The sequence below is a fragment of the Echiichthys vipera genome (assembly GCF_963691815.1).
Source record: "Echiichthys vipera genome assembly, chromosome: 7".
Taxonomy (NCBI): Eukaryota; Metazoa; Chordata; class Actinopteri; order Perciformes; family Trachinidae; genus Echiichthys; species Echiichthys vipera.
In genome coordinates this window covers 33569759-33595430 of record NC_139832.1, presented here as the reverse complement: position 1 = coordinate 33595430, position 25672 = coordinate 33569759, and the positions used below count along the sequence as shown (strand labels likewise).

Sequence of the window (25672 nt, the reverse complement as noted above, 5' to 3'; positions counted from 1 at the left end):
ACCGTTTGTCGCCTATTGCAGACGTTTTTAACCAGACTGCTTCTAAGTAGCTGCTGGCACAACTCCAAAGAGAGCTGAAAATGCCGCTGCTGGTGACAGACTACTCATGGACACAGACAGACTCGACGGTTTGCATAAGTGTGCCTTTAAAAGGAACGAAAGTTGGTGAAGTGGACATAATGTCTACAGACGAATACCTCAAGGTAAAGTTAGCTTTCAACAATGAACGATGCTCCCTTTTTACCGTATTGTAAAGTGTGCTCTCCTATGACATGTATGTTGTCACACAGGTGATTCTCTAAGAAGGGATACTTTTGGGTCATAATAAGGTTATATGATAGTAGACTCGTTAAACTTTAAAGAAAATACAAATTCCCACCTCAGCCACGAATTATTATTGTAATCGAGGAGGAGATTCTTAGAAAGTTCCTAGAACCTGAGAAACGTAGCCCACCCTCCACATCCTTTTCCCCCTCAGCTTTTCTTAGTCTATTTTTCTTCCATTCTGGGACTTTGAGGCCACGAACAACTGGGACTCTGAGGGAGTGGGATACTTGTTGAGTTTATGTTTTTGTGGGTTGCATTTGGTGGTTTGTGTCTGTATGTAGGTCTGGACCTAGAAGTCATTTGAAGAATGGTTGTAGAGGTAGGAGCACTAAGATCGATCAGTTAATAAATGAAAACATTATGGATTATATAGATTATTATGTATGACGACTTCTGTTTAACTACCCCGGAAGGGGTTAAAATTGGCTCAAATTAATATATTAAGCCTTAGAAATAAATTAATTGATAGCTCCGATATGTTAATAGAAGCTAACATACATGTCCTTGCAATATCAGAGTCTCATCTGGATTCCACGTTTGAAGACTCTGTAATAAGTATTCAAGGATATATATATATATATATATATGTATGAGACAGAAATCCAAATGGAGGCACGGTAGCCATCTACATCCAAAATCATATACCAGTGAAGGTTAGGCTGTCAGCAGAGATGGAAGCATTATGACTTCAAGCTTATATTCCCCACTTGAAGCCCTTATTAGTGGGCTGTTGTTTTAGGCCACCTAATGCAAATTCTGATTACTTAGATAAATTGTGTGAAATGACAGATAATGTATGTGATCATGCAAATTAAATATATCTCCTAGGAGAGATAAACATTGATCGGAAGTCACTATATTGTTCACTTAAAAATAAGCTTCTTGCTATCACAGATGCATGTGGACTAACACAAGTGAGTACCCAGCCAACGAGAGTGTGCTTAAAAAGGGATGGATCAAGGACAGCAACCTGTATAGATCATATAGATACTAACCAAGCCGAACTATGTAGCAAAGTAATATCATTACCAATTGGATGTAGTGATTACAATAGTGGCCGTAGTGAGGAAAACAAAGGTTCCGAAAGCAGGACCCAAAATCGTTTAAAAGAGAGCATACAGCGCATCCGGAAAGTATTCACAGCGTTTCACTTTTTCCACATTTTATTACGTTACAGCCTTATTCCAAATTGTATTAAATCAATCTCTGTCTTTAAAATTCTACACATAATGCCCCATTATAACAACGTGAAAAAAGTTTTCTTGAGAGTTTTGAAAAGTTATTAAAATTAAAAAACAAAAAAAAACACATTTACGTAAGTATTCACAGCCTTTACCATGAAGCTCAAAATTGAGCTCAGGTGCATCCTGTTTCCACTGATCATCCTTGAGATGTTTCTACAGCTTAAATGGAGTCCACCTGTGGTAAATCCAGTTGATTGGACATGATTTGGAAAGGCACACACCTGTCTATATAAGGTCCCACAGTTGACTGCATGTCAGAGCACAAACACCAAGCATGAAGTCAAAGGAATTGTCCGTAGACCTCAGAGACAAAATTGTCTCGAGGTACAAATCTGGGGAAGGATACAGAAAAATATCTGCTGCTTTGAATGTCCCAATGAGCACAGTGGCCTCCATCATTCGTAAATGGAAGAAGTTTGGAACCACCAGGACTCTTCCTAGAGCTGGCTGGCCGTCTAAATTGAGCAATCGGGGGAGAAGGGCGTTGGACAGGGAAGTGAGCAAGAACCCGATGGTCACTCTGTCAGAGCTCCAGCGTTCCTCCGTGGAGAGAGGAGAACCTTGCAGAAGGACAACCATCTCTGCAGCAATCCACCAATCAGTCCTGTATGGCAGAGTAGCCAGGCGAAAGCCACTCCTTAGTAAAAGGCACAAGGCAGCTCGTCTGGAATTTGCCAAAAGGTCCCTGAAGGACTCTCAGACCATGAGAAACAAAATTATCTGGTCTGATGAGACAAAGATTGAACTCTTTGGTGTGAATGCCAGGCGCCATGTTTGGAGGAAACCAGGCACTGCTCGTCACGAGGCCAATACCATCCCTACAGTCAAGCATGGTGGTGGCAGCATCATGCTATGGGGATGTTTTTCAGCAGCAGGAACTGGCAGACTGGTAAGGATAGAGGGAAAGATTAATGCAGCAATGTACAGAGACATCCTGGATGAAAACCTGCTCCAGAGTGCTCTTGACCTCAGACTAGGGCGACGGTTCATTTTTCAGCAGGACAACGACCCCAAGCACACAGCCAAGATCTCAAAGGAATGGCTTCAGGACCACTGTGTAAATGTCCTGGAGTGGCCCAGCCAGAGCCCAGACTTGAATCCAATTGAACATCTCTGGAGAGATCTGAAAATGGCTGTGCACATACGTCTCCCATCCAACCTGATAGAGCTTGAGAGGTACTGCAAAAAAGAATGGGCAAAACTGCCTAAAGAGAGATGTGCCAAGCTTGTGGCATCATATTCAAAAAGACTTGAGGCTGTAGAGGCTGCCAAAGGTGGTTCTACAAAGTATTAAGCAAAGGCTGTGAATACTTATGTAAATATGATTTCTTTGTTTTTTAATTTTAATACATTTTCAAAACTCTCAAAACTTTTTTCACGTGGTCATAATGGGGCATTATGTGTAGAATTTTGAGGACAGAGATTCATTTAATACAATTTGGAATAAGGCTGTAACGTAATAAAATGTGGAAAAAGTGAAACGCTGTGAATACTTTCCGGATGCACTGTAAACACACTTAAGTGAAGATCGTTTTGTCGAAGATGTTAAAAAATATTGCCTGGGATAGTGTGTTGGTTAAGGTTGATCCAGATGATGCTGTTGAGGCATTTGATAAGTTTGAAGAAATAGTTGATAAGCATGCACCTGTGAAAAAGAGAACTGTCAGAAATGTCAGATCCCTTTGGATTGATGAGGAGTTGAAGGATTGTATGATCAGAGAGATCAAGCAAAGAAAATGACAAATAATTCTAATTATGAATCTGCAAGTTTACTGCAAGCTAAGAAATTATGTAACCAAATTAAATAAAAGGAAGAAGGTGTTTTTATGTAAAGGTGATTAGTAATGCAAGATATGGCAGTAAAAAAAGTGGAATATTCTTAATGACATAATGGGCAGAAAATTTCTTGAATCAGAAGGACATTTCATTACTAATCTTTCAGGTATTGATAATCACCTCAGCAACCTTTTTAATAAAGTGGAAAAATCTAGGGATGAAATGTACCAAACAAACAACACACTATCAAATTCCTCGATTAGAGAGTAAATTATGAGAGGTAAAAAAATATACATTTGAATTTAGTAAAGTCAGTGTAAGCTATGTGGAAAAGTTGCTACTTGATTGTAAAGACAAACTATCTGGAGTAGATAATATGGATACAAAACTGTTAAAACTGGCAGCAAACTTGATTGCCACTCCAGTTTGTCATGTGGTCAACCGAAAGTTTCGAAAAATGTGTTTTCCCACAAGCGTGAAAAACTGCAAAGATCATTCCATTACCAAAGAACGCAACTGTACCATTCAGTGGCCCTAATAAAGTATGATCTTGGGAAAAATTGCTTTTTAACAAATACAATGTTATTTTTCAGTTAATGATTTAAATACAGTCTTTCAACAGGCCTATAGAGTTGGACATTTCACTAGCATAGCCCTTACTTAAATGACTGATGTTTGGCACAGAGAAGTCAACTTGCTGGATTTCAGCACAGCTTTTGATATAATTGATCACGATCTGTTACTACAAAAACTTAAAGAATCTGGTTTTAATTTGGCTGCAATACTCTATTTAGCAAATAGGAAACAGACATTGACTTTAATGGAAGTTTCTCTGAACTAAAATCATTAACTTGTGGAGTTTCATAAGGAATTACCAATGAATTACTGATGACTCACCACAATTTAAATGCTTACTAAAGGCTTGAACAAGGAATTGCAGTCGGCATTGGAATGGGTAACAGATGACAAACTGGTGAATGTTTCTAAAACAAAAAGCATTGTATTAGGGACAAAACATCTGTTATTTACTGATCCAAAATTGAATTTGTGGGTTAATGGTATGGCAGCCGAACAAGTGAAAATTACCAAACTTTTTGGCATTATTGTAGATAGTAAATTATCCTGGGCCCAACATATTGATACAGTGGTAACTAAAATGGACAGGGGTCTCAAAGTTATGAGGTGATATACAATTTTTTTTACCTAAAAATATAATGGGAAATGTCATTAAAACAACTGTCTTAGCTCATCTTTCGGTTTCAGTTTTGATGAACATGATTATAATACAAGGAATGCCTCAGAAGGCAGATTCACACTACCTAAGGTGAAAACAAACACAGCAAAAAGCTCTATAGTATATATTACTAGTGTGTGTATATATATATATATATGACATGACATTAGTCAAGCTGCCACTTACCAGCCAATCAAAAAAAAAAGACGGGGCTACACAATGGCCAATCAGAAAATAGCATTATTGTATCTGGGTAAGATTTAATGCAACAACCAATTAAAAAAAACATAGTTTTATTCACATTATTCTTTTTTTTTCCGTTTCTTAACTTGATTCACACAAATAGACTTACACCAGTGATAACTGTTCAATCTTCAAACAATATAACAATCGTAACAATATCAATATCGTTTGAGGTAGTGGGTATATCATAAATAAAACAAAACATTGAAGAACATAAATCAACACAGATCAAATTCATTACACATTGTCTTTGGTTTTCACAGCTTTGCTGTTGGTGCAGTACTTAAGTGTGTCCAGGGAAGAGTTAAAGTAAGAAATGAAAACAATAAAATTAGGTTTCTGGTTAGCAAATTTAGTGGTGTGTATATAGAATTGACCTAATAATAAGAAAAGATTAAAAACATACAATTTTTTAACAGTGATGTGACAAAAGGAGCAGAGAGGGTCAATATTTAACAGATATCTTACAATAACAGACTTAACAGGATAACATCTGTGCAATCTTTTCAGGGACACCTCTTGCTCCATATTTGAGAAAACATTTCCTGGGCAATAACCATGTTTTTTCACATTCTATATCAAAATAATAACTCCAAAAATATAGAAGCTGGTTTACCAATTGTGCATCTTTGTATTAATTGCCTTATACATCTATTATTAGACAGTATCTCTGATTGCAGATGAAAGACGATTTTTAATACCTAAAGGAACTGCATCAAAGACAAGGAAGAAAGCACCGGAATGTTATTCTCTGACCAAAATTCACTATTTAAATTACTCTCCTTGTTAAGCTGCATCTGTTGAGCATTCTCACCCCAATTATTTAAAAACAATGACTTGCATCTTAAACATATATCTTGGTTATTCCAAATGTAACATTTGGGGGGGGGGGGTATGTTTATACACTAGGGACCAGCTTAAAAGTAACTTTATGGGAATCAGAAACTTTTATGGGATCTTAATTAAAAAAATAAAGCTTCAAATATATATTAGTCATCACTCATCTTCAACCGCTTATCTTGGGTCGGGTCGCGGGGGCAGCAGCTCCAGCATGGGACAGCAGCTCCAGCAGGGGACCCCAAACTTTCCTTTCCGGGGCCACATTAACCAACTCTAACTGGGGGATCCCGAGGCGTTCCCAGGCCAGTGTGTCTTCCCCGGGGGCCTCCTTCCAGTTGGACGTGCCTGGAACACCTCCCTAGGGAGGTGCCCAGGGGGCATCCTTACTAGATGACCGAACCACCTCAACTGGCTCCTTTAAACGCAAAGGAGCAGCGGCTCTACTCCGAGTTCCTCACGGATGGCTGAACTTCTCAACCTCTCTCTAAGGGAGACTCCAGCCACCCTCCTGAGAAAACCCATTTTGGCCGCTTGTACCCACGACCTCGTTCTTTCGGTCATGACCCAGCTTTCATGACCATGGGTGAGGGTAGGAACGAAGATTGAGATTACCGCCCATGCTGCTCCGATTCTCCGGCCAAACTCACGCTTGAACTCCCTCACTTGGGGTAAGAATTCATTCCCTACCTGGAGTAAGCAATCCACCAGTTTCCTGCTGAAAGCCATGGCCTCACATTTAGAGGTGCTGATCCTCATCCCAGCCGTTTCACACTCAGCTGTGTCAAATATATATCTTGAAATAAAATTAAATAATGAGGTTGGATTAGTTAAAAATCTTTATAACCATTCAACTTTGAAAGTGGAATGAAGAGAAATCTAAAACATTAACTTTTAAAAAAAGAAAAGAAAGAGGTGGTACAACGGTACTTGATAAAAGACTTCCTGGTAGGATACACTGTGTTTCCTCACTCTCAGCTCCTCCAGAAGCCTCCCCTCTCCTCGTCTCCTCGAGGTACATTTAAGGGATTGGAAGATCCTTCATGATGGCTGAGGAGGAATTTTTCCAGGCCACAGTGGAGAGAGGACGTGAAGAATAGTCCTTTTGGCTTAGGCAGGTTCCTTACTGAGTGAAATAGCCCGGAAGAATTGAAGTGTTAACCATGATAAGAGCTGGTCCAATTGAGCTTCATCTCATCTCATCTCATCTTCATCCGCTTATCCGGGGTCGGGTCGCGGGGGCAGCAGCTTTAGCAGGGGACCCCAAACTTCCCTTTCCCGGGCCACATTAACCAGCTCTAACTGGGGGATCCCGAGGCGTTCCCAGGCCAGTGTGGAGATATAATCTCTCCACCTAGTCCCGGGTCTTCCCCGAGGCCTCCTCCCAGCTGGACGTGCCTGGAACACCTCCCTAGGGAGGCGCCCAGGGGGCATTCTTACTAGATGCCCGAACCACCTCAACTGGCTCCTTTCAACGCTAAGGAGCAGCGGCTCTACTCCGAGTTCCTCACGGATGGCTGAACTTCTCACCCTATCTCTAAGGGAGACTCCAGCCACCCTCCTGAGAAAACCCATTTCGGCCGCTTGTACTCGCGACCTCGTTCTTTCGGTCATGACCCAACTTTCATGACCATAGGTGAGGGTAGGAACGAAGATTGACCGGTAGATCGGCACAACGGTGCGGTAGAGCGACTGCAACACCGCCCCCGCTGCTCCGATTCTCCGGCCAAACTCACGCTCCATCGTCCCCTCACTCGTGAACATGATCCCGAGGTACTTGAACTCCTTCACTTGGGGTAAAGACTCATTCCCTACCTGGAGTAAGCAATCCACCGGTTTCCTGCTAAGAGCCATGGCCTCAGATTTAGAGATGCTGATCCTCATCCCAGCCGTTTCACACTCGGCTGCGAACCGATCCAGTGAGTGCTGAAGGTCACTGACCGACGATGCCATCAGGACCACATCATCTGCGAAAAGCAGAGACGAGATCCTCAGCCCAGCGAACTGCAACCCCTCCCCAACACGACTACGCCTTGAAATCCTGTCCATGAAAATCACGAACAGGATTGGTGACAAAGCGCACCCCTGGCGGAGGCCAACCCCCACCGGAAACGAATCCGACTTACTCCCGAGGATCCGGACACAGCTCTCACTTTGGGTGTACAGAGATTGGATGGCCCACAGAAGTGACCCCCTCACCCCATAATCCTGCAGCACCTCCCACAGTATCTCCCTAGGAACCCGGTCATATGCCTTCTCCAGATCCACAAAACACATGTAGACTGGATGAGCATACTCCCAGGCCCCCTCCAGGATCCTTGCGAGAATGATGAGCTGGTCCGTTGTTCCACGTCCAGGACGGAATCCACATTGTTCCTCTTCAATCTGAGGTTCGACTATAGGACAAACCCTCCTTTCCAGCACCTTGGAGTAGACTTTACCAGGTAGGCTGAGTAGTGTGATACCCCTGTAATTGGCACACACCCTCTGGTCCCCCTTTTTAAAAAGAGGAACCACCACCCCGGTCTGCCACTCCCTTGGCACTGTCCCAGACTGCCACGCAATGTTGAAGAGGCGTGTCAACCAAGACAGCCCCTCCCAACCCAAAGTTTTCAGCATTTCTGGACGAATCTCATCAACCCCTGGGGCATTGCCACTGTGGAGTTGTTTGACTACCTCAGTGACTTCCGCCAGGGATATTGACAATGATTCCCCATCAGCCTCCAGCTCTGCCTCTACAAAAGAGGGCGTGTTAGTCGGATTAAGGAGTTCCTCAAAGTGCTCCTTCCACCACCCGATCACCTCATCGGCTGAGGTCACCAGCGTCCCGTCTTTACGGTAAACAGCTTGGACGGTTCCCCGTTTCCCCCTCCTGAGATGTCGAATGGTTTTCCAGAAGCACCTTGGTGCCGCCCGAAAGTCCTTCTCCATGGCTTCTCTGAACTCCTCCCACACCCGCTGCTTTGCCTCTGACACATTAGAGGCTGCAGCCCTTCTGGCCTGTCGGTACCTTGCAACTGCCTCCGGAGTCTTCTGGGATAGCATATCCCGGAAGGCCTCCTTCTTCAGTCGGACAGCTTCCCTGACCACCGGTGTCCACCACGGTGTTCAAGGGTTACCGCCCCTTGAGGCACCTAAGACCTTGAGGCCACAGCTCACCGCTGCAGCTTCAGCAATGGAAGCTTTGAACATTGCCCACTCCGGTTCAATGCCCCCAACCTCCACAGGGATGGCAGAAAAGCTCCGCCGGAGTTGTGAGTTGAAGATCTCTCGGACAGGGGCCTCCTCCAGACGTTCCCAGTTCACCCGCACTACTCGTTTGGGTTTACCTGGTCTGTCCAGAATCTTCCCCCATCCTCTGATCCAACTCATCACCAGATGGTGATCAGTTGACAGCTCTGCCCCTCTCTTCACCCGAGTGTCCAAAACATGCGGCCTCAGATCAAATGATACGATCACAAAATCGATCATCGACCTTTGGCCTAGGGTGCTCTGGTACCACGTACACTTATGAGCATCCTTATGTTCGAACATGGTGTTAGTTATAGATAATCCGTGACTAGCACAGAAGTCTAATAACTGACGACCACTCGGATTTAGATCAGGGAGGCCGTTCCTCCCAATCACGCCTCTCCAGGTGTCTCCATCATTGCCCACTTGGGCGTTGAAGTCTCCCAGTAGAACTATTGATTCCCCTACTGGAGCCCCATGCAGGACTCCATTCAGGGTCTCCAAGAAGGCCGAATACTCTGAACTGCTGTTTGGTGCATATGCACAAACAACAGTCAGAGTTTTCGCCCCTACCACCCGCAGGCGTAAGGAGGCGACCCTCTCGTCCACTGGGGTGAACTCCAACACCGCGGCGCTCAGCCGAGGGTTTGTGAGTATCCCCACACCCACCCGGCGCCTCACACCCTGGGCAACTCCAGAAAAGAATAGTGTCCAACCCCTATCCAGGAGAACGGTTCCAGAACCGAGACTGTGTGTGGAGGTAAGCCCCACCAGATCTAACTGGTAGCGCTCCACCTCTCGCACAAGCTCCGGCTCCTTCCCCGACAGAGAGGTGACATTCCACGTCCCAAGAGCCAGCTTCTGCTGCCCGTGTCTGGTCCGTCGAGGCCCCTCACCTTCACTGCCACCCGTGCAGCAGCGCACCCGACCCAAGTGGTTCCTCCTGCAAGTGGTGGGCCCACAGGATGGAGAGGAGGGAGGTGCCACGTCACTTTTTTCGGGCTGTGCCCGGCCGGGCTCCGTGGCAAACCCGGCCACCAGGCGCTCGCCGGCGAGCCCTCCGTCTGGGCCTGCATCCAGACGGGGGCCCCGGGCTTCCTCCGGGCAGGGTCTCTCTTCCTCTTTGTTGTTTGTCCATTGAGTCTTTGTGAACCATTCTTAGTCCGGCCCCTCGCCTGAGACCACTTTGCCATGGGAGACCCTACCAGGAGCATTAAGCTCCAGACAACACAGCCCTCAGGTTCACAGAGACACACAAACCTCTCCACCACGATAAGGTGATGGTTCCCAATTGAGCTTCAGTGCTTTCTATATCATCTCCTTAAGGACAGGATACACTGGACCATCCTTTACCAAAGGAAAGGAGATAATGCCATCCCACAATTCCTTGCGGCAGCAACATTTAAAACAACACTTCACCCTTCAGCCGTTATAAATAAGAGCAAATAATTAATTCAAGTTTCAAACGTGTTGGATTAAAAACAGCATCTGGATAAAAAACATCTTATATCCCCTTTTCTGGAGAAAAAAAACACATTTCACTCCCCCTGATATATTATATTGATGTATGAATGTTTTCTTTAATGATAAGAGAGGCTACTTTCAGTAACTGTAAACGTCTCCATGTGTTTCAGTGACGTCTCCGTAGCAAATATCATGGGACATTTAAGCAGAAAAACTAAAAAGTGTATTAACTTTTGTCAACTTTAGCTTCTGAAACACACTGCTGACTGCTGTTCTTTGTGTGTAAATGCGCACAGTGGAGGTACAGATGAAAAAAATAATTTCTGCATGTAGCCTATTATTTCACCCACCTGCAACCATCTAACAACAATACATGTATGTACAGTTGCAGATTTAGAGGTAAACATTTTAGGTTTATCCTTCATAAAATAATTGGGATTCATATGAGGATATATATGAGGACAGGAGATTGAGCATGCAGCAACTATGATAATAATTAGTTTGTTAACTAGACCACAGTAAATAAACTACAGCTCGGTGTTTTAGAATATGGAAATTTTAGTGCTTCACATGAATAGACATAATTAATGTAATAGGATGGAAAATATATAGGTAAATTAAGTCATATTTTCCAGCGGTTAAACATGTTTAAAGCCTGCCATGCAAAATGCTTGTCATCTACAACTGACACAACCCATTTTTTGATAATGAAATAAAAAATATTTTATTTTGTTTAGCTTATAATGTGTTGTGGGAAAATTAATCAATAAGGGTCAGACAAGAAAGATGAAGAAACAAGATCGGCTTTCTCCATGTGAGTTTATTCCAAATCATTTTCTTGCAAGGAAGCCCTCTTCAAACGCCTGCCAAACAGCTCCTGTCTCGAAGATGGTGGCTTTAGAGTGCATTTTGTGGTTTTCCACAAAACACTTCGAGTAAGTGTCAGGGAGTTCAAGAGAATCACCCACCTGCTCAATTTTATGTAGCTTCGTCAACAGTCATAGCAACACGTAATGATAAGTGGAAATGCATGAGTGGAGAACATCTTATGACAACACAAGAATAATGCTGGCATTGAATTTCTTGGTTGAGTTGGTTGCTAATATCAAACTAATGCTTACATTTGAATAATATTCTCTCCATACAGGTGGCCTATAACATGTTTTCTACTTTGTTGTCTACACAGGTGCATTACCCACCATATCTTTTTGAAGCCTTCTTGTTTGAACCTGTTGATGATGACAGAAGCACAGCAAAGGTTGGAAACGGAGTTGCAGTCATCAGTTTGCCAAAGAAGACCAAGAAGGTGTGGGAGAATCTGATAACTACCAGTAAGAGCATCTAGTTGACCTTTAAATCATTCAACTTAACTGTGAGCTGTTCCATCTCTCTCTTTTAGCCAACAAGGGTGGTGGGTCAGTGGCTCTCAGAAGCTTAGCCCTGAAATCTTTGAATGAGTCTGGGGTCACACTTCAATCAATAAATACATCAATATCAATACAAGTTACATAAACATTACTTCAAACACATCATTCATTCATTCATCTTCAACCGCTTGTCCCTGTCGGGGTCGCGGGGGGCTGGAGTCGATCCCAGCTGACATAACTGTCAAAAAACTCTCCTTTAATATACATTAAAACATTGCTAGAACAATGCATGAGAAATTAATCCTAGTCTTATAATCTGTATTTATCACATCATTGTTTTATCAGTCTACATTGCCCAATTAAAATATCCAAAAAGGTTCGGAAGGACATTAAAATAGTCAAAATAACTATTGCCAAATTCTATGGCAAATAAAATATTGCGAACTTGATGAAGGCCACAAGCTGAAACTCGCTGTTCAAGTTGTTCTGTATGTCACATGTTTCTCTAGTTTTATCTGTTCAGAAATTTTCAACAATCTAATTAAGCCATGCATAGGTGGTAAGGGAGGGAGAGCTGAGTCAACAAGTCCAGAGGGTGGACATTCGGATTAAGATCTGCCACTCAAGGGTCACTCAGTTCAAGGAGGCAAATATCCTACTAACCCAGTGTACATCTGAGTGAAAGATTACATCCCCATAATGTGCATAAATTTCCACCAGAAAAGCAATGTCCAAAACTCTTAAATGCTTTTGATGCGATGAGATTAATAGTTTTCACTACAGTTCTCAACAGATCACCAAGGTGGGCGTATAATGTATAACAGTGTAATTTACAGCATTTTCACCAATCTCCATAACTTTACCGCACAGCAGGGATGCTCACCTGTCATGGCTTGAGCACCATCAGCTGTAACTCCACACAGTTTATTCCAAAGAGATTGACTTTGTTAATGACGTATGATGATTTTTAACATGCCAATTTAAAAATACAAAACAATAAGAATATCTCTTGCAACTACTCAGACATTAAGGAAGGTATGTACACATTTATATTAGAATTTAAAATGAAATGGTTTCAATGTTTTTTTTCCATCTAGATGAATTGGCCTTAAAAGTGTCATTTGTTACAACCGTGATTTATCTTAAAATCAGTTAACAATTAACATTTCTTACAAGTTCAGTAATATATAGTGTTAAGAAAAAAAGTATTTAGATTTATTTTGCTTTTGTAAAAAATAATCGGATATTTTTGTTCTATAATGTCACAGTCCACTTCTTAAACGTAGTTAATAGACTTATTTTTCCTGAAAATCACATAAAACTGATAAAACTATTTAAAAGAAATAGCATTCACATACTGTATCAGTGATGAGATGTTTCAGCCACAGAAATTATATATTTTATTTTTAATTTAATACCCACAATATCTTTGAAAATCTATTTAAAGAGATTAATTGAGTTTCAATTCCATACAAAAATGTAGCTTTACACCGGATTTTATTAACATTTCACATAATTTTTACAGCACAGCACGCGACACAAGCGACTGTCAGAGATAAAATCAGTTTGATTACATCGTAATGCCTGAATGTCCTAACTGGCCGCAAGGAATACAGCGCTGTGCAGTGTGATGCGTCATGCTGTTTTTAGCTGAACTTTTGTGGGATGGCCCGTCTCATTTAGTCCTGTCGCGAGCGATGAAAGTGGGTGAAGATGGACAAAGAACAGCTGATACGATTAATGAAGTTGAAAATGATCAGTTATCTAAACTAGACATCCTCATTTTACTGCAAGACTTGATTAATTTGTTGTTGTAGCTAAACAGGCCAGATAAGGTACAGCCAGAAGAGGCTCAGAGGAAATACACGGGGCATTAGCGATTTATCAGGCACATTTTTTACAGCTTGTTGGATTAATTGATTGAAAGGCTCGTTCCAGCATAAAGAAAAGCCTCTTTGCCCAAATTCGTCTAGTGGGTAGAAGGTGGAAGACTTCATTTACTCTATTGAAATAATTTCAATAGAGTTCCACACATTCAATAAATAAGTGTGGACAGAGAGCATCAATGTGACGCGATAGTCTGACACTCGCGATAGTCTGACACTCGCCTGGAATTTTCTCAGGTGTCTAAAGTGAATCTGCCTTTCCTACCACAGTCAGTAAGCAGCACGGTCATGCTCTTAGTGATATTGACACCAATGTTGATGCTGTCCACTAAGGACATGTTGATATTAAGGAAGGTTTAGTTTATTTCCCGCTTCTTCCCAAAGTCCTCTATGTTGGCCTAACATCAGCGCTGTCCTCTTCTTCTTTCAAGTAGACTTTTTCATTGTTATCTATGATCAGGCCCTCCACAGCAGTGTCATCAGCCAACTTAATGATGGTGTTGGAGTTGAAAGTTACACAGTTGTGCGCACAAGGAGAACAGCAGGGGGCTAAAAACACAACCCAGGAATTCTCTGGTGTTAAGGGTGAGGGTGGAAAAGGTGTGACCCCACCACCTGGGGTCTGCCTGTCAGTCAAGGATCCACTTGCACAGTGAGGTGTTTGATCCTAGGTCCTTGAGCTTTGTGATGAGCCTGGAGGGAACTATGGTGTTAAAGACTTAACTATAGTCTATGAACAACAGTCTCACATAGGTTCCCTTCTTTTCCGGGTGAGATAGGGAGGTTGGGAGGATGTTAGCTGTGGTGTATTCGGTTGATTGGATGGTAAGCAAACTGTAGTGTGTCCACTTCGCTGGATAATTTGGAGCAGATGTAAGCCTTGACCAGCCGTTTAAAATAATTTACTCAATACAGAGGTTAGTCCCACTGTGCGGTAGTCATTCACACAGGCTGGTCTTGTTTTATTGGTCACAGGAATGATGGTGAACTTCCAGACTGAATCCCTAAGTTATAGGCTGCATTGCGTGTGCTTATGGCATCTTGGATGGTTCTGGTAATTCCTCAATCTTAGTTTTCATATTTAACATTTTAACACCTTCTATATATATCTCTTCTAGAAAATTTAGTGCAGGATCAGAAATAACACATTGCCTATGCTAAGCGTTTGTACATGACAGTGATATCTGGTAAAATAGATGAAAACAGTTGTAAATTATAACCATAAATAAAAAATGCATGAGTGCCCAAATTAAATTAAATTCTGTATTATTTAGTTGCATTTTTGTCATGATATTGCGCAAAGGTTAGAATAGAATAGAAATACATTATTGATCCCAAGCTGGTAAATTGCAACCATAAGGTGTTGTTTCTGAAATATTAGAAATAAAAACTTAAATTGCTAAATCTACGTTAAATAAAACTAAAATAAAGTAAGTAAATAGATCATCAATTTAATGTAAAAGCACAAATACTGCCAATCTAGGACATACCTTTCATGGAAAACCCTATGCCATGGTCGCAACACAATTCACAGACACAGAATTGGCCACCTAAACAATACGAGCTAGCTTCCCACAAAATGAAATCTATGATCAAAAATACATTTGTAGAGGTCGTACCACATGATATCCAAATGTGGCAACTACACACCAGCTCTTAAATAGGTTATGTTTTTCCAAATTTGAGAGTGAGTTACAAACCTGCTAGCTTCTTCCATGGGTCCTTGGCAAACTCTGTCTTTGAATGGATTTGAACATTTAAGTCCCAAAATGGTCGTACCACATGATATTTCATAAAATCGACATCATCGGACAAAATTTATTTGTATTTATGAAGGAAATATAAATATGAATGTTTCGAAATTTTGTACAACAAAAACAGTGATGGTTCTTCTTGGGGAACCATCATCTTATTGTGGTGGAGAGGTTTGTGTGTCCCTGTGAACCTGAGGACTGTGATGTCTGGAGCCTAGTGCACCTGGTAGGTTCTCCCCTGGCAGACTGGTCTCAGGCGAGGGACCGGACTAAGAATGGTTCACAAAGGCTCTATGCACAAACGACGAAGAGGAAGAGAGACCCTGCCCGGAGGAAGCCCGGGGCCCCCGTCTGGAGCCAGGCCCAGACAGAGGGCTTGCCGGCAAGCGCCTGGTGGCCTGGAGCCCGGCCGGGCACAGCCCGAAAAAATGACATGGCACCTCCCTCCTCTCCATCCTTTGGGCCCATCATTCGCAGGAGGAACCGCTGGAGCCGGGTGTGCTGTGGCACGGGTAGCAGTGAAGGTGAGGGGCCCCGACCGACCAGACACGGGCAGCAGAGGCTGGCTCTGGGGACGTGGAATGTCACCTCTCTGTCAGGGAAGGAGCCAGAGCTTGTGCGGGAGGTTGAGCACTACCAGTTAGATCTGGTGGCGCTTACCTCCACACACAGTCTCGGTTCTGGAACCGTACTCCTGGATAGGGGTTGGACCGTATTCTTCTCTGGAGTTGCCCAGGGTGTGGGGCGCCGGGCAGGTGTGGGGATACTCACAAACCCCCGGCTGAGCGCCGCGGTGTTGGAGTTCACCCCGGTGGACGAGAGGGTCGCCTCCTTACGCCTGCGGGTGGTAGGGGGGAAAACTCTGACTGTTGTTTGTGCATATGCACCGAACAGCAGTTCAGAGTATTCAGCCTTCTTGGAGACCCTGAATGGAGTCCTGCATGGGGCTCCAGTAGGGGACTCCGTCGTTCTGCTGGGAGACTTCAACGCCCATGTGGGCAATGATGGAGACACCTGGAGAGGCGTGATTGGGAGGAGTCTGTTATTAGACTTCTGTGCTAGTCACGGATTGTCTATAACTAACACCATTTTCGTACATAAGGATGCTCATAAGTGTACGTGGTACCAGAGCACCCTAGGCCAAATGTCGATGATCGATTTTGTGATCGTATCATCTGCTCTGAGGCCGTATGTTTTGGACACTCGAGTGAAGAGAGGGGCAAAGCTGTCAACTGATCACCATCTGGTGATGAGTTGGGTCAGAGGATGGGGGAAGATTCTGGACAGACCAGGTAAGCCCAAACGAGTAGTGCGGCTGAACTGGGAACGTCTGGAGGAGGCCCCTGTCCGAGAGATTTTCAACTCACACCTCCGGCGGAGCTTTTCTGCCATCCCTGTGGAAGTTGGGGGCATTGAACCAGAGTGGGCAATGTTCAAAGCCTCCATTGCTGAAGCTGCAGCAGTGAGCTGTGGTCTCAAGGTCTTAGGTGCCTCAAGGGGCGGTAACCCTCGAACACCATGGTGGACACCGGTGGTCAGGGAAGCTGTCCGACTGAAGAAGGAGGCCTTCCGGGATATGTTATCCCAGAAGACTCCGGAGGCAGTTTCAAGGTACCGACGGACCAGAGCCTCTGCTGTGTCAGAGGCAAAGCAGCGGGTGTGGGAGGAGTTTGGAGAAGTCATGGAGAAGGACTTTCGGGCGGCACCAAGGTGCTTCTGGAAAACCATTCAACATCTCAGGAGGGGGAAACGGGGAACCGTCCAAGCTGTTTACAGTAAGGACGGGACGCTGGTGACCTCAGCTGATGAGGTAATCCGGCGATGGAAGGAGCACTTTGAGGAACTCCTTAATCTGACCAACGTGCCCTCTTTTGTAGAGGCAGAGCTGGAGGCTGATGGGGAATCATTGTCAATATCAATGGCGGAAGTCACTGAGGTAGTCAAAAAACTCCACAGTGGCAAAGCCCCAGGGATTGATGAGATTCGTCCAGAAATGCTGAAAGCTTTGGGTTTGGAGGGGCTGTCTTTGTTGACACGTCTCTTCAACATTGCGTGGAAGTCTGGGACAGTGCCAAGGGAGTGGCAGACCAGGGTGGTGGTTACCCTATTTAAAAAGGGGGACCAGAGGGTGTGAGCCAATTACAGGGGTATCACACTACTCAGCCTCCCTGGTAAATTCTACTTTCCAAGGTGCTGGAAAGGAGGGTTTGGCCTATAGTCGAACCTCAGATTGAAGAGGACCAATGCGGATTCCATCCTGGATGTGGAACAACGGACAAGCTCTTCACTCTCGCAAGGATCCTGGAGGGGGCCTGGGAGTATGCCCATCCAATTTACATGTGCTTTGTGGATCTGGAGAAGGCATATGACCGGGTCCCTCGGGAGATACTGTGGGAGGTGCTACGGGAGTATGGGGTGAGGGGGTCACTTCTGTGGGCCATCCAATCTCTGTACACCCAAAGCGAGAGCTGTGTCTGGATTCTCGGCAGTAAGTCGGATTCGTTCCCGGAGGGGGTTGGCCTCCGCCAGGGGTGCGTTTTGTCACCAATCCTGTTTGTGATTTTCATGGACAGGATATCGAGACGTAGTTGTGGTGGGGAGGGGTGACTCCGGCCTCAGTCCACTCCTTGTGAACCTCCTCTGGGTTCTTGAATCGGCTTTGCTGGACAATCTCAAGGCTGTGGTCATCCTCGTGGCTTATTCACCTTTTTCCAACCACACTTTTCTCTTCCAGTCAACTTTCCATGAATATGCTTTGATACAGATCTCTGTGAACAGCCAGCCCTTTCAGCAATGAACTTCTGTGGCTTACCCTCCTTGTGGAAGCTGTCAATGAGTCTTCTGGACAACTGTCAAGTCAGCAGTCTTCCCCATGATTGTGGTTGTTTGCTGTTACGTTCCAATATGGGTTAGTGAGTAACAATTAATGTTAATTTATAGATGAAGGATGGGAGACGATTGTTGACAAAATTATCTCTACACTTTATCAATAAAGAAAAACAAAGAAACTTTGAACCATGAACAGACAGAGTCTGATCTATAATGAGAGAAGACAACAGTGTTAGACAATGATTAAACAAAGTCCAAATCATGCAAAACCAAAGTGCATTATCATCACCCTCATTTTGAGTAAAAATAAGTCAAACCTACCAAGCTACACAAGCTTCATACAGTCAGAAGAGAGACGGTCTGAGGATCTCCTCCATGCCTTTAACCTAAGGAGCTGAGAGAGAGCTCACTCAATCAATCATGCCTGCAGCAACCTGGAGAAAGACAGGAAGCACACACACACACACACACACACACACACACACACACACACACACACACACACACACACACACACACACACACACACACACACACACACACACACACACACACACACACACACACACACACACACACACACACACACACACACACACACACACACACAGTGAGATCCTTTTGCATCTCCCTGGATACAGTCTTACTACTCCCACTCCTATATTACCCTATTCCCATTACAGTAAGTGTGGCCCAACCTCCACTTAAAACAAAGGAGGGTCCCGCGCGAAAAATGATTGGACCTTACTACTTGTCAACACTTTGGGTACAACATACTGGCGGCACAGAGGAGGCATCAGGGGGTTCTGGTGGAGCAACACTGATTTTCAGGAGTACACCTAAGCTGAGAGCATTTGAGACAGCATGGCAAAACGTGCTCCAACTAATGATCTTGCCTGCAGCCCAGTAGTTGGAGTCAGGGAAGACCGAGCACTAGAGGGGCATAACTAGAGGGCATAATATCAGGGTTTCCCCTACCGTTATATGAGGGGGGCGCCCCATAACCTTTATCTAATTGTATTTTCTGAATGGCGTTAGATCCCAACAGGAGTAATTTAAGGATCCCTTTCCTTTTGAACAGCTTTACCTTGTCCTTTTAGTAAACAAACTAAACAGCCTTATGTCATTTATCTTATTTATACGACGTCATGTCAATTCTGTCTCTACATGGTTGCCCGTTTACAATTCTCAGACCGTGCTGGAGATTCACATGTTCAAAGAGTGTTTGTTAAATTGTTTAGGAAGAGGCTCCACTCCTAACGGGATTATTTAGTTTTGAGAAGATTTTTGATTTAACTCTGTTCTGTTTCTGTTGGAGAACATTATTTGAACCTTTTGGACAATTATTTAAAATACATTTTCTGATGCTGCCTGTGGCTCATTGTGCAATACATTGATTTAAACTGAGTTTGCATTGTGGCTCTGATTATTGCTTGTATAATTGTGATCCTTCTGTGTGGTGATTTACAATAAGTGGGTTCATGGATGTGTTAACGCTGATTAATTTATCCATGTGTGTCCTCGGGCAAGACTCTAAACCCACCTTGCCTCGTGTGGATGTGTGAGACTGCTGTTTGTTTAAGGAGCTGGTCTGAGGGGCGGTTAGCGCTGAATGGCAGCCGCGCTTCGGTCCGTCTGCCCCTTTCTATCGGCTCTTACGTCTGCTTTTTCAACAAGCCTAGGACGGTGGGCAGGAGCACTCATGCCACTTCCAGCCATGTCGGCCTCTGTGACTGTCCGTCACTATAAAACCCTGCTCACTCTGGCTGCAGGCAGTGATCAAGCAGAGAGAAGCTGCACACAAACACGCTGCCCCATTGTCGCACAAAGCTCATAAAGTATAGATATTGATAAAACCCAGGGGTGAAAGTAAGGCGGTACTGGCCGGTACTGCGTACCACTAAAAGATTTGGAGGAGGACGTCATACCGGAAAGAAAAATATACTGTCTCTGAAAAAACAACACACTAACACTAACTTCAAATTACCAGAAGCATGATGTTTTCACCAATACACGTTACATATAAGTCGCTCTGAATTGTCTCTGAATTGTGTCTGGCCCTTCAGTGCAGCGTTTCACTCGTCGGACAAGGAGCAAGATAGTGTGTGTACTGCTTAGCCATCCTTTGCCAACATGCGCAGCTGGTTTCCGAAGTATTTTAGGAGACAGACATTTGTTGCAAAGCCTCCTAAATAATAACAGCATGTTCAGAAAAATATGTTGATGTTTCAATCTGGTTCAATCACGAGCGAGCAGCGCCTGTTGAACCAGATATTGTGCCAGAGTGCGTAGTTGGTTTGAGTGTTTTAGCAGACAGATGTTTGTTGCAAAGACTTTCACATTAGCAGTGTGATAAAAAGTACTCGAGTGATAAGAAGTTCTATTTAATGCTTGATAAGTAGACTACAATAAAATAAGTGTATTTTTCGGTGTGCGCGCGCCAAGGGCATCGTTAGACCTGGGCATACGGGGCTGTAGCCACAGATATCTGTGCCATAAAAAAAAATTAAAAATAACAACATAATGGTGATGAAAATAGTCCAGTATAGTGGACTTTGATGTGGTTGCATTAGCATTAGCCACTGATGCAACATTGTAGCAGTGAAAACTGAAAACTGAATTCCACACTGAAAAGCAGACTGACTTGATAACTTCAGAATCAAACTTAAAGAACACTGACTTGATAACTTCAGAATCAAACTTAAAGCAGACTGACTTGATAACTTCAGCATCAAACTTAAAGAAGGCTGACTTGATAACTTCAGAATCAAACTTCAAGCAGCCTGACTTGATAACTTCAGAATCAAACTTAAAGCAGACTGACTTGATAACTTCAGAATCAAACTTAAAGCAGACTGACTTGATAACTTCAGAATCGAACTTAAAGCAGACTGACTTGAATCAAACTTGAAGCATACTGACTCGATGATTTCAAATCAAACATAAAGCAGACTGACTTGATAACTCCAGAATCAAACTTAAAGTAGACTGACTTGATAACTTCAGAATCAAACTTAAAGCAGACTGACTTGATAACTTCAGAATCAAACTTAAAGCAGACTGACTTGATAACTTTAGAATCAAACTTAAAGCAGATTGACTTGATAACTTCAAATCCTACTTAAAGCAGACTGACTTGATAACTTCAAATCCAACTTAAAGCAGACTGACTTGATAACTTCAGAATCAAACTTAAAGCAGACTGACTTGATTACTTCAAATCAAACTTAAAGCAGGCTGACTAGATAACTTCAGAATCAAACTTAAAGCAGACTGACTTGAATCAAACTTAAAGCAGATTGACTTGATGACTTCAAATCAAACTTAAAGCAGGCTGACTTGATGACTTCAAATCAAACTTAAAGCAGACTGACTTGATAACTTCAGAATCGAACTTAAAGCAGACTGACTTGAATCAAGCTTATAGCAGGCTGACTTGATAACTTCAAATCCAACTTAAAGCAGACTGACTTGATAACTTCAGAATCAAACTTAAAGCAGACTGACATGATAACTTCAGAATCAAACTTAAAGCAGACTGACTTGATAACTTTAGAATCAAACTTAAAGCAGATTGACTTGATAACTTCAAATCCTACTTAAAGCAGACTGACTTGATAACTTCAAATCCAACTTAAAGCAGACTGACTTGATAACTTCAGAATCAAACTTAAAGCAGACTGACTTGATAACTTCAAATCAAACTTAAAGCAGGCTGACTAGATAACTTCAGAATCAAACTTAAAGCAGACTGACTTGAATCAAACTTAAAGCAGGCTGAATTGATAACTTCAGAATCAAACTTAAAGCAGACTGACTTGAATCAAACTTAAAGCACATTGACTTGATGACTTCAAATCAAACTTAAAGCAGGCTGACTTGATGACTTCAAATTAAACTTAAAGCAGACTGACTTGATAACTTCAGAATCGAACTTAAAGCAGACTGACTTGAATCAAGCTTATAGCAGGCTGACTTGATAACTTCAAATCCAACTTAAAGCAGACTGACTTGATAACTTCAGAATCAAACTTAAAGCAGACTGAAATGATAACTTCAGAATCAAACTTAAAGCAGACTGACTTGATAACTTCAGAATCAAACTTAAAGCAGACTGACTTGATAACTTCAGAATCGAACTTAAAGCAGACTGACTTGAATCAAACTTGAAGCATACTGACTCGATGATTTCAAATCAAACATAAAGCAGACTGACTTGATAACTCCAGAATCAAACTTAAAGTAGACAGACTTGATAACTTCAGAATCAAACTTAAAGCAGACTGACTTGATAACTTCAGAATCAAACTTAAAGCAGACTGACTTGATAACTTTAGAATCAAACTTAAAGCAGATTGACTTGATAACTTCAAATCCTACTTAAAGCAGACTGACTTGATAACTTCAAATCCAACTTAAAGCAGACTGCCTTGATAACTTCCGAATCAAACTTAAAGCAGACTGACTTGATTACTTCAAATCAAACTTAAAGCAGGCTGACTAGATAACTTCAGAATCAAACTTAAAGCAGACTGACTTGAATCAAACTTAAAGCAGATTGACTTGATGACTTCAAATCAAACTTAAAGCAGGCTGACTTGATGACTTCAAATCAAACTTAAAGCAGACTGACTTGATAACTTCAGAATCGAACTTAAAGCAGACTGACTTGAATCAAGCTTATAGCAGGCTGACTTGATAACTTCAAATACAACTTAAAGCAGACTGACTTGATAACTTCAGAATCAAACTTAAAGCAGACTGACATGATAACTTCAGAATCAAACTTAAAGCAGACTGACTTGATAACTTTAGAATCAAACTTAAAGCAGATTGACTTGATAACTTCAAATCCTACTTAAAGCAGACTGACTTGATAACTTCAAATCAAACATAAAGCAGACTGACTTGATAACTCCAGAATCAAACTTAAAGTAGACAGACTTGATAACTTCAGAATCAAAGTTAAAAATAACAACATAATGGTGATGAAAATAGTCCAGTATAGTGGACTTTGATGTGGTTGCATTAGCATTAGCCACTGATGCAACATTGTAGCAGTGAAAACTGAAAACTGAATTCCACACCGAAAAGCAGACTGACTTGATAACTTCAGAATCAAACTTAAAGAACACTGACTTGATAACTTCAGAATCAAACTTAAAGCAGACTGACTTGATAACTTCAGCATCAAACTTAAAGAAGGCTGACTTGATAACTTCAGAATCAAACTTCAAGCAGCCTGACTTGATAACTTCAGAATCAAACTTAAAGCAGACTGACTTGATAACTTCAGAATCAAACTTAAAGCAGACTGACTTGATAACTTCAGAATCGAACTTAAAGCAGACTGACTTGAATCAAACTTGAAGCATACTGACTCGATGATTTCAAATCAAACATAAAGCAGACTGACTTGATAACTCCAGAATCAAACTTAAAGTAGACTGACTTGATAACTTCAGAATCAAACTTAAAGCAGACTGACTTGATAACTTCAGAATCAAACTTAAAGCAGACTGACTTGATAACTTTAGAATCAAACTTAAAGCAGATTGACTTGATAACTTCAAATCCTACTTAAAGCAGACTGACTTGATAACTTCAAATCCAACTTAAAGCAGACTGACTTGATAACTTCAGAATCAAACTTAAAGCAGACTGACTTGATTACTTCAAATCAAACTTAAAGCAGGCTGACTAGATAACTTCAGAATCAAACTTAAAGCAGACTGACTTGAATCAAACTTAAAGCAGATTGACTTGATGACTTCAAATCAAACTTAAAGCAGGCTGACTTGATGACTTCAAATCAAACTTAAAGCAGACTGACTTGATAACTTCAGAATCGAACTTAAAGCAGACTGACTTGAATCAAGCTTATAGCAGGCTGACTTGATAACTTCAAATCCAACTTAAAGCAGACTGACTTGATAACTTCAGAATCAAACTTAAAGCAGACTGACATGATAACTTCAGAATCAAACTTAAAGCAGACTGACTTGATAACTTTAGAATCAAACTTAAAGCAGATTGACTTGATAACTTCAAATCCTACTTAAAGCAGACTGACTTGATAACTTCAAATCCAACTTAAAGCAGACTGACTTGATAACTTCAGAATCAAACTTAAAGCAGACTGACTTGATAACTTCAAATCAAACTTAAAGCAGGCTGACTAGATAACTTCAGAATCAAACTTAAAGCAGACTGACTTGAATCAAACTTAAAGCAGGCTGAATTGATAACTTCAGAATCAAACTTAAAGCAGACTGACTTGAATCAAACTTAAAGCACATTGACTTGATGACTTCAAATCAAACTTAAAGCAGGCTGACTTGATGACTTCAAATTAAACTTAAAGCAGACTGACTTGATAACTTCAGAATCGAACTTAAAGCAGACTGACTTGAATCAAGCTTATAGCAGGCTGACTTGATAACTTCAAATCCAACTTAAAGCAGACTGACTTGATAACTTCAGAATCAAACTTAAAGCAGACTGAAATGATAACTTCAGAATCAAACTTAAAGCAGACTGACTTGATAACTTCAGAATCAAACTTAAAGCAGACTGACTTGATAACTTCAGAATCGAACTTAAAGCAGACTGACTTGAATCAAACTTGAAGCATACTGACTCGATGATTTCAAATCAAACATAAAGCAGACTGACTTGATAACTCCAGAATCAAACTTAAAGTAGACAGACTTGATAACTTCAGAATCAAACTTAAAGCAGACTGACTTGATAACTTCAGAATCAAACTTAAAGCAGACTGACTTGATAACTTTAGAATCAAACTTAAAGCAGATTGACTTGATAACTTCAAATCCTACTTAAAGCAGACTGACTTGATAACTTCAAATCCAACTTAAAGCAGACTGCCTTGATAACTTCCGAATCAAACTTAAAGCAGACTGACTTGATTACTTCAAATCAAACTTAAAGCAGGCTGACTAGATAACTTCAGAATCAAACTTAAAGCAGACTGACTTGAATCAAACTTAAAGCAGATTGACTTGATGACTTCAAATCAAACTTAAAGCAGGCTGACTTGATGACTTCAAATCAAACTTAAAGCAGACTGACTTGATAACTTCAGAATCGAACTTAAAGCAGACTGACTTGAATCAAGCTTATAGCAGGCTGACTTGATAACTTCAAATACAACTTAAAGCAGACTGACTTGATAACTTCAGAATCAAACTTAAAGCAGACTGACATGATAACTTCAGAATCAAACTTAAAGCAGACTGACTTGATAACTTTAGAATCAAACTTAAAGCAGATTGACTTGATAACTTCAAATCCTACTTAAAGCAGACTGACTTGATAACTTCAAATCAAACATAAAGCAGACTGACTTGATAACTCCAGAATCAAACTTAAAGTAGACAGACTTGATAACTTCAGAATCAAAGTTAAAGCAGACTGACTTGATAACTTCAGAATCAAACTTAAAGCAGACTGACTTGAT

The 25672-nt window shown here is 42.0% G+C and overlaps 1 protein-coding gene across 1 annotated transcript in view; it reads left to right on the top strand.

The window, feature by feature from the left end:
* Positions 1-80: 80 nt before the first annotated feature.
* Positions 81-25672, top strand: part of dnaaf4 (dynein axonemal assembly factor 4) — a gene marked incomplete at both ends in the record, with an annotated part of 67261 nt that continues 41669 nt past the window's right edge. Inside the window, 2 exons of the mRNA XM_083916970.1 lie at positions 81-203; positions 11543-11687. Coding sequence (XP_083773096.1) covers positions 81-203; positions 11543-11687 — 268 coding nt within the window. The remainder of the gene's footprint in view (positions 204-11542; positions 11688-25672) is intronic.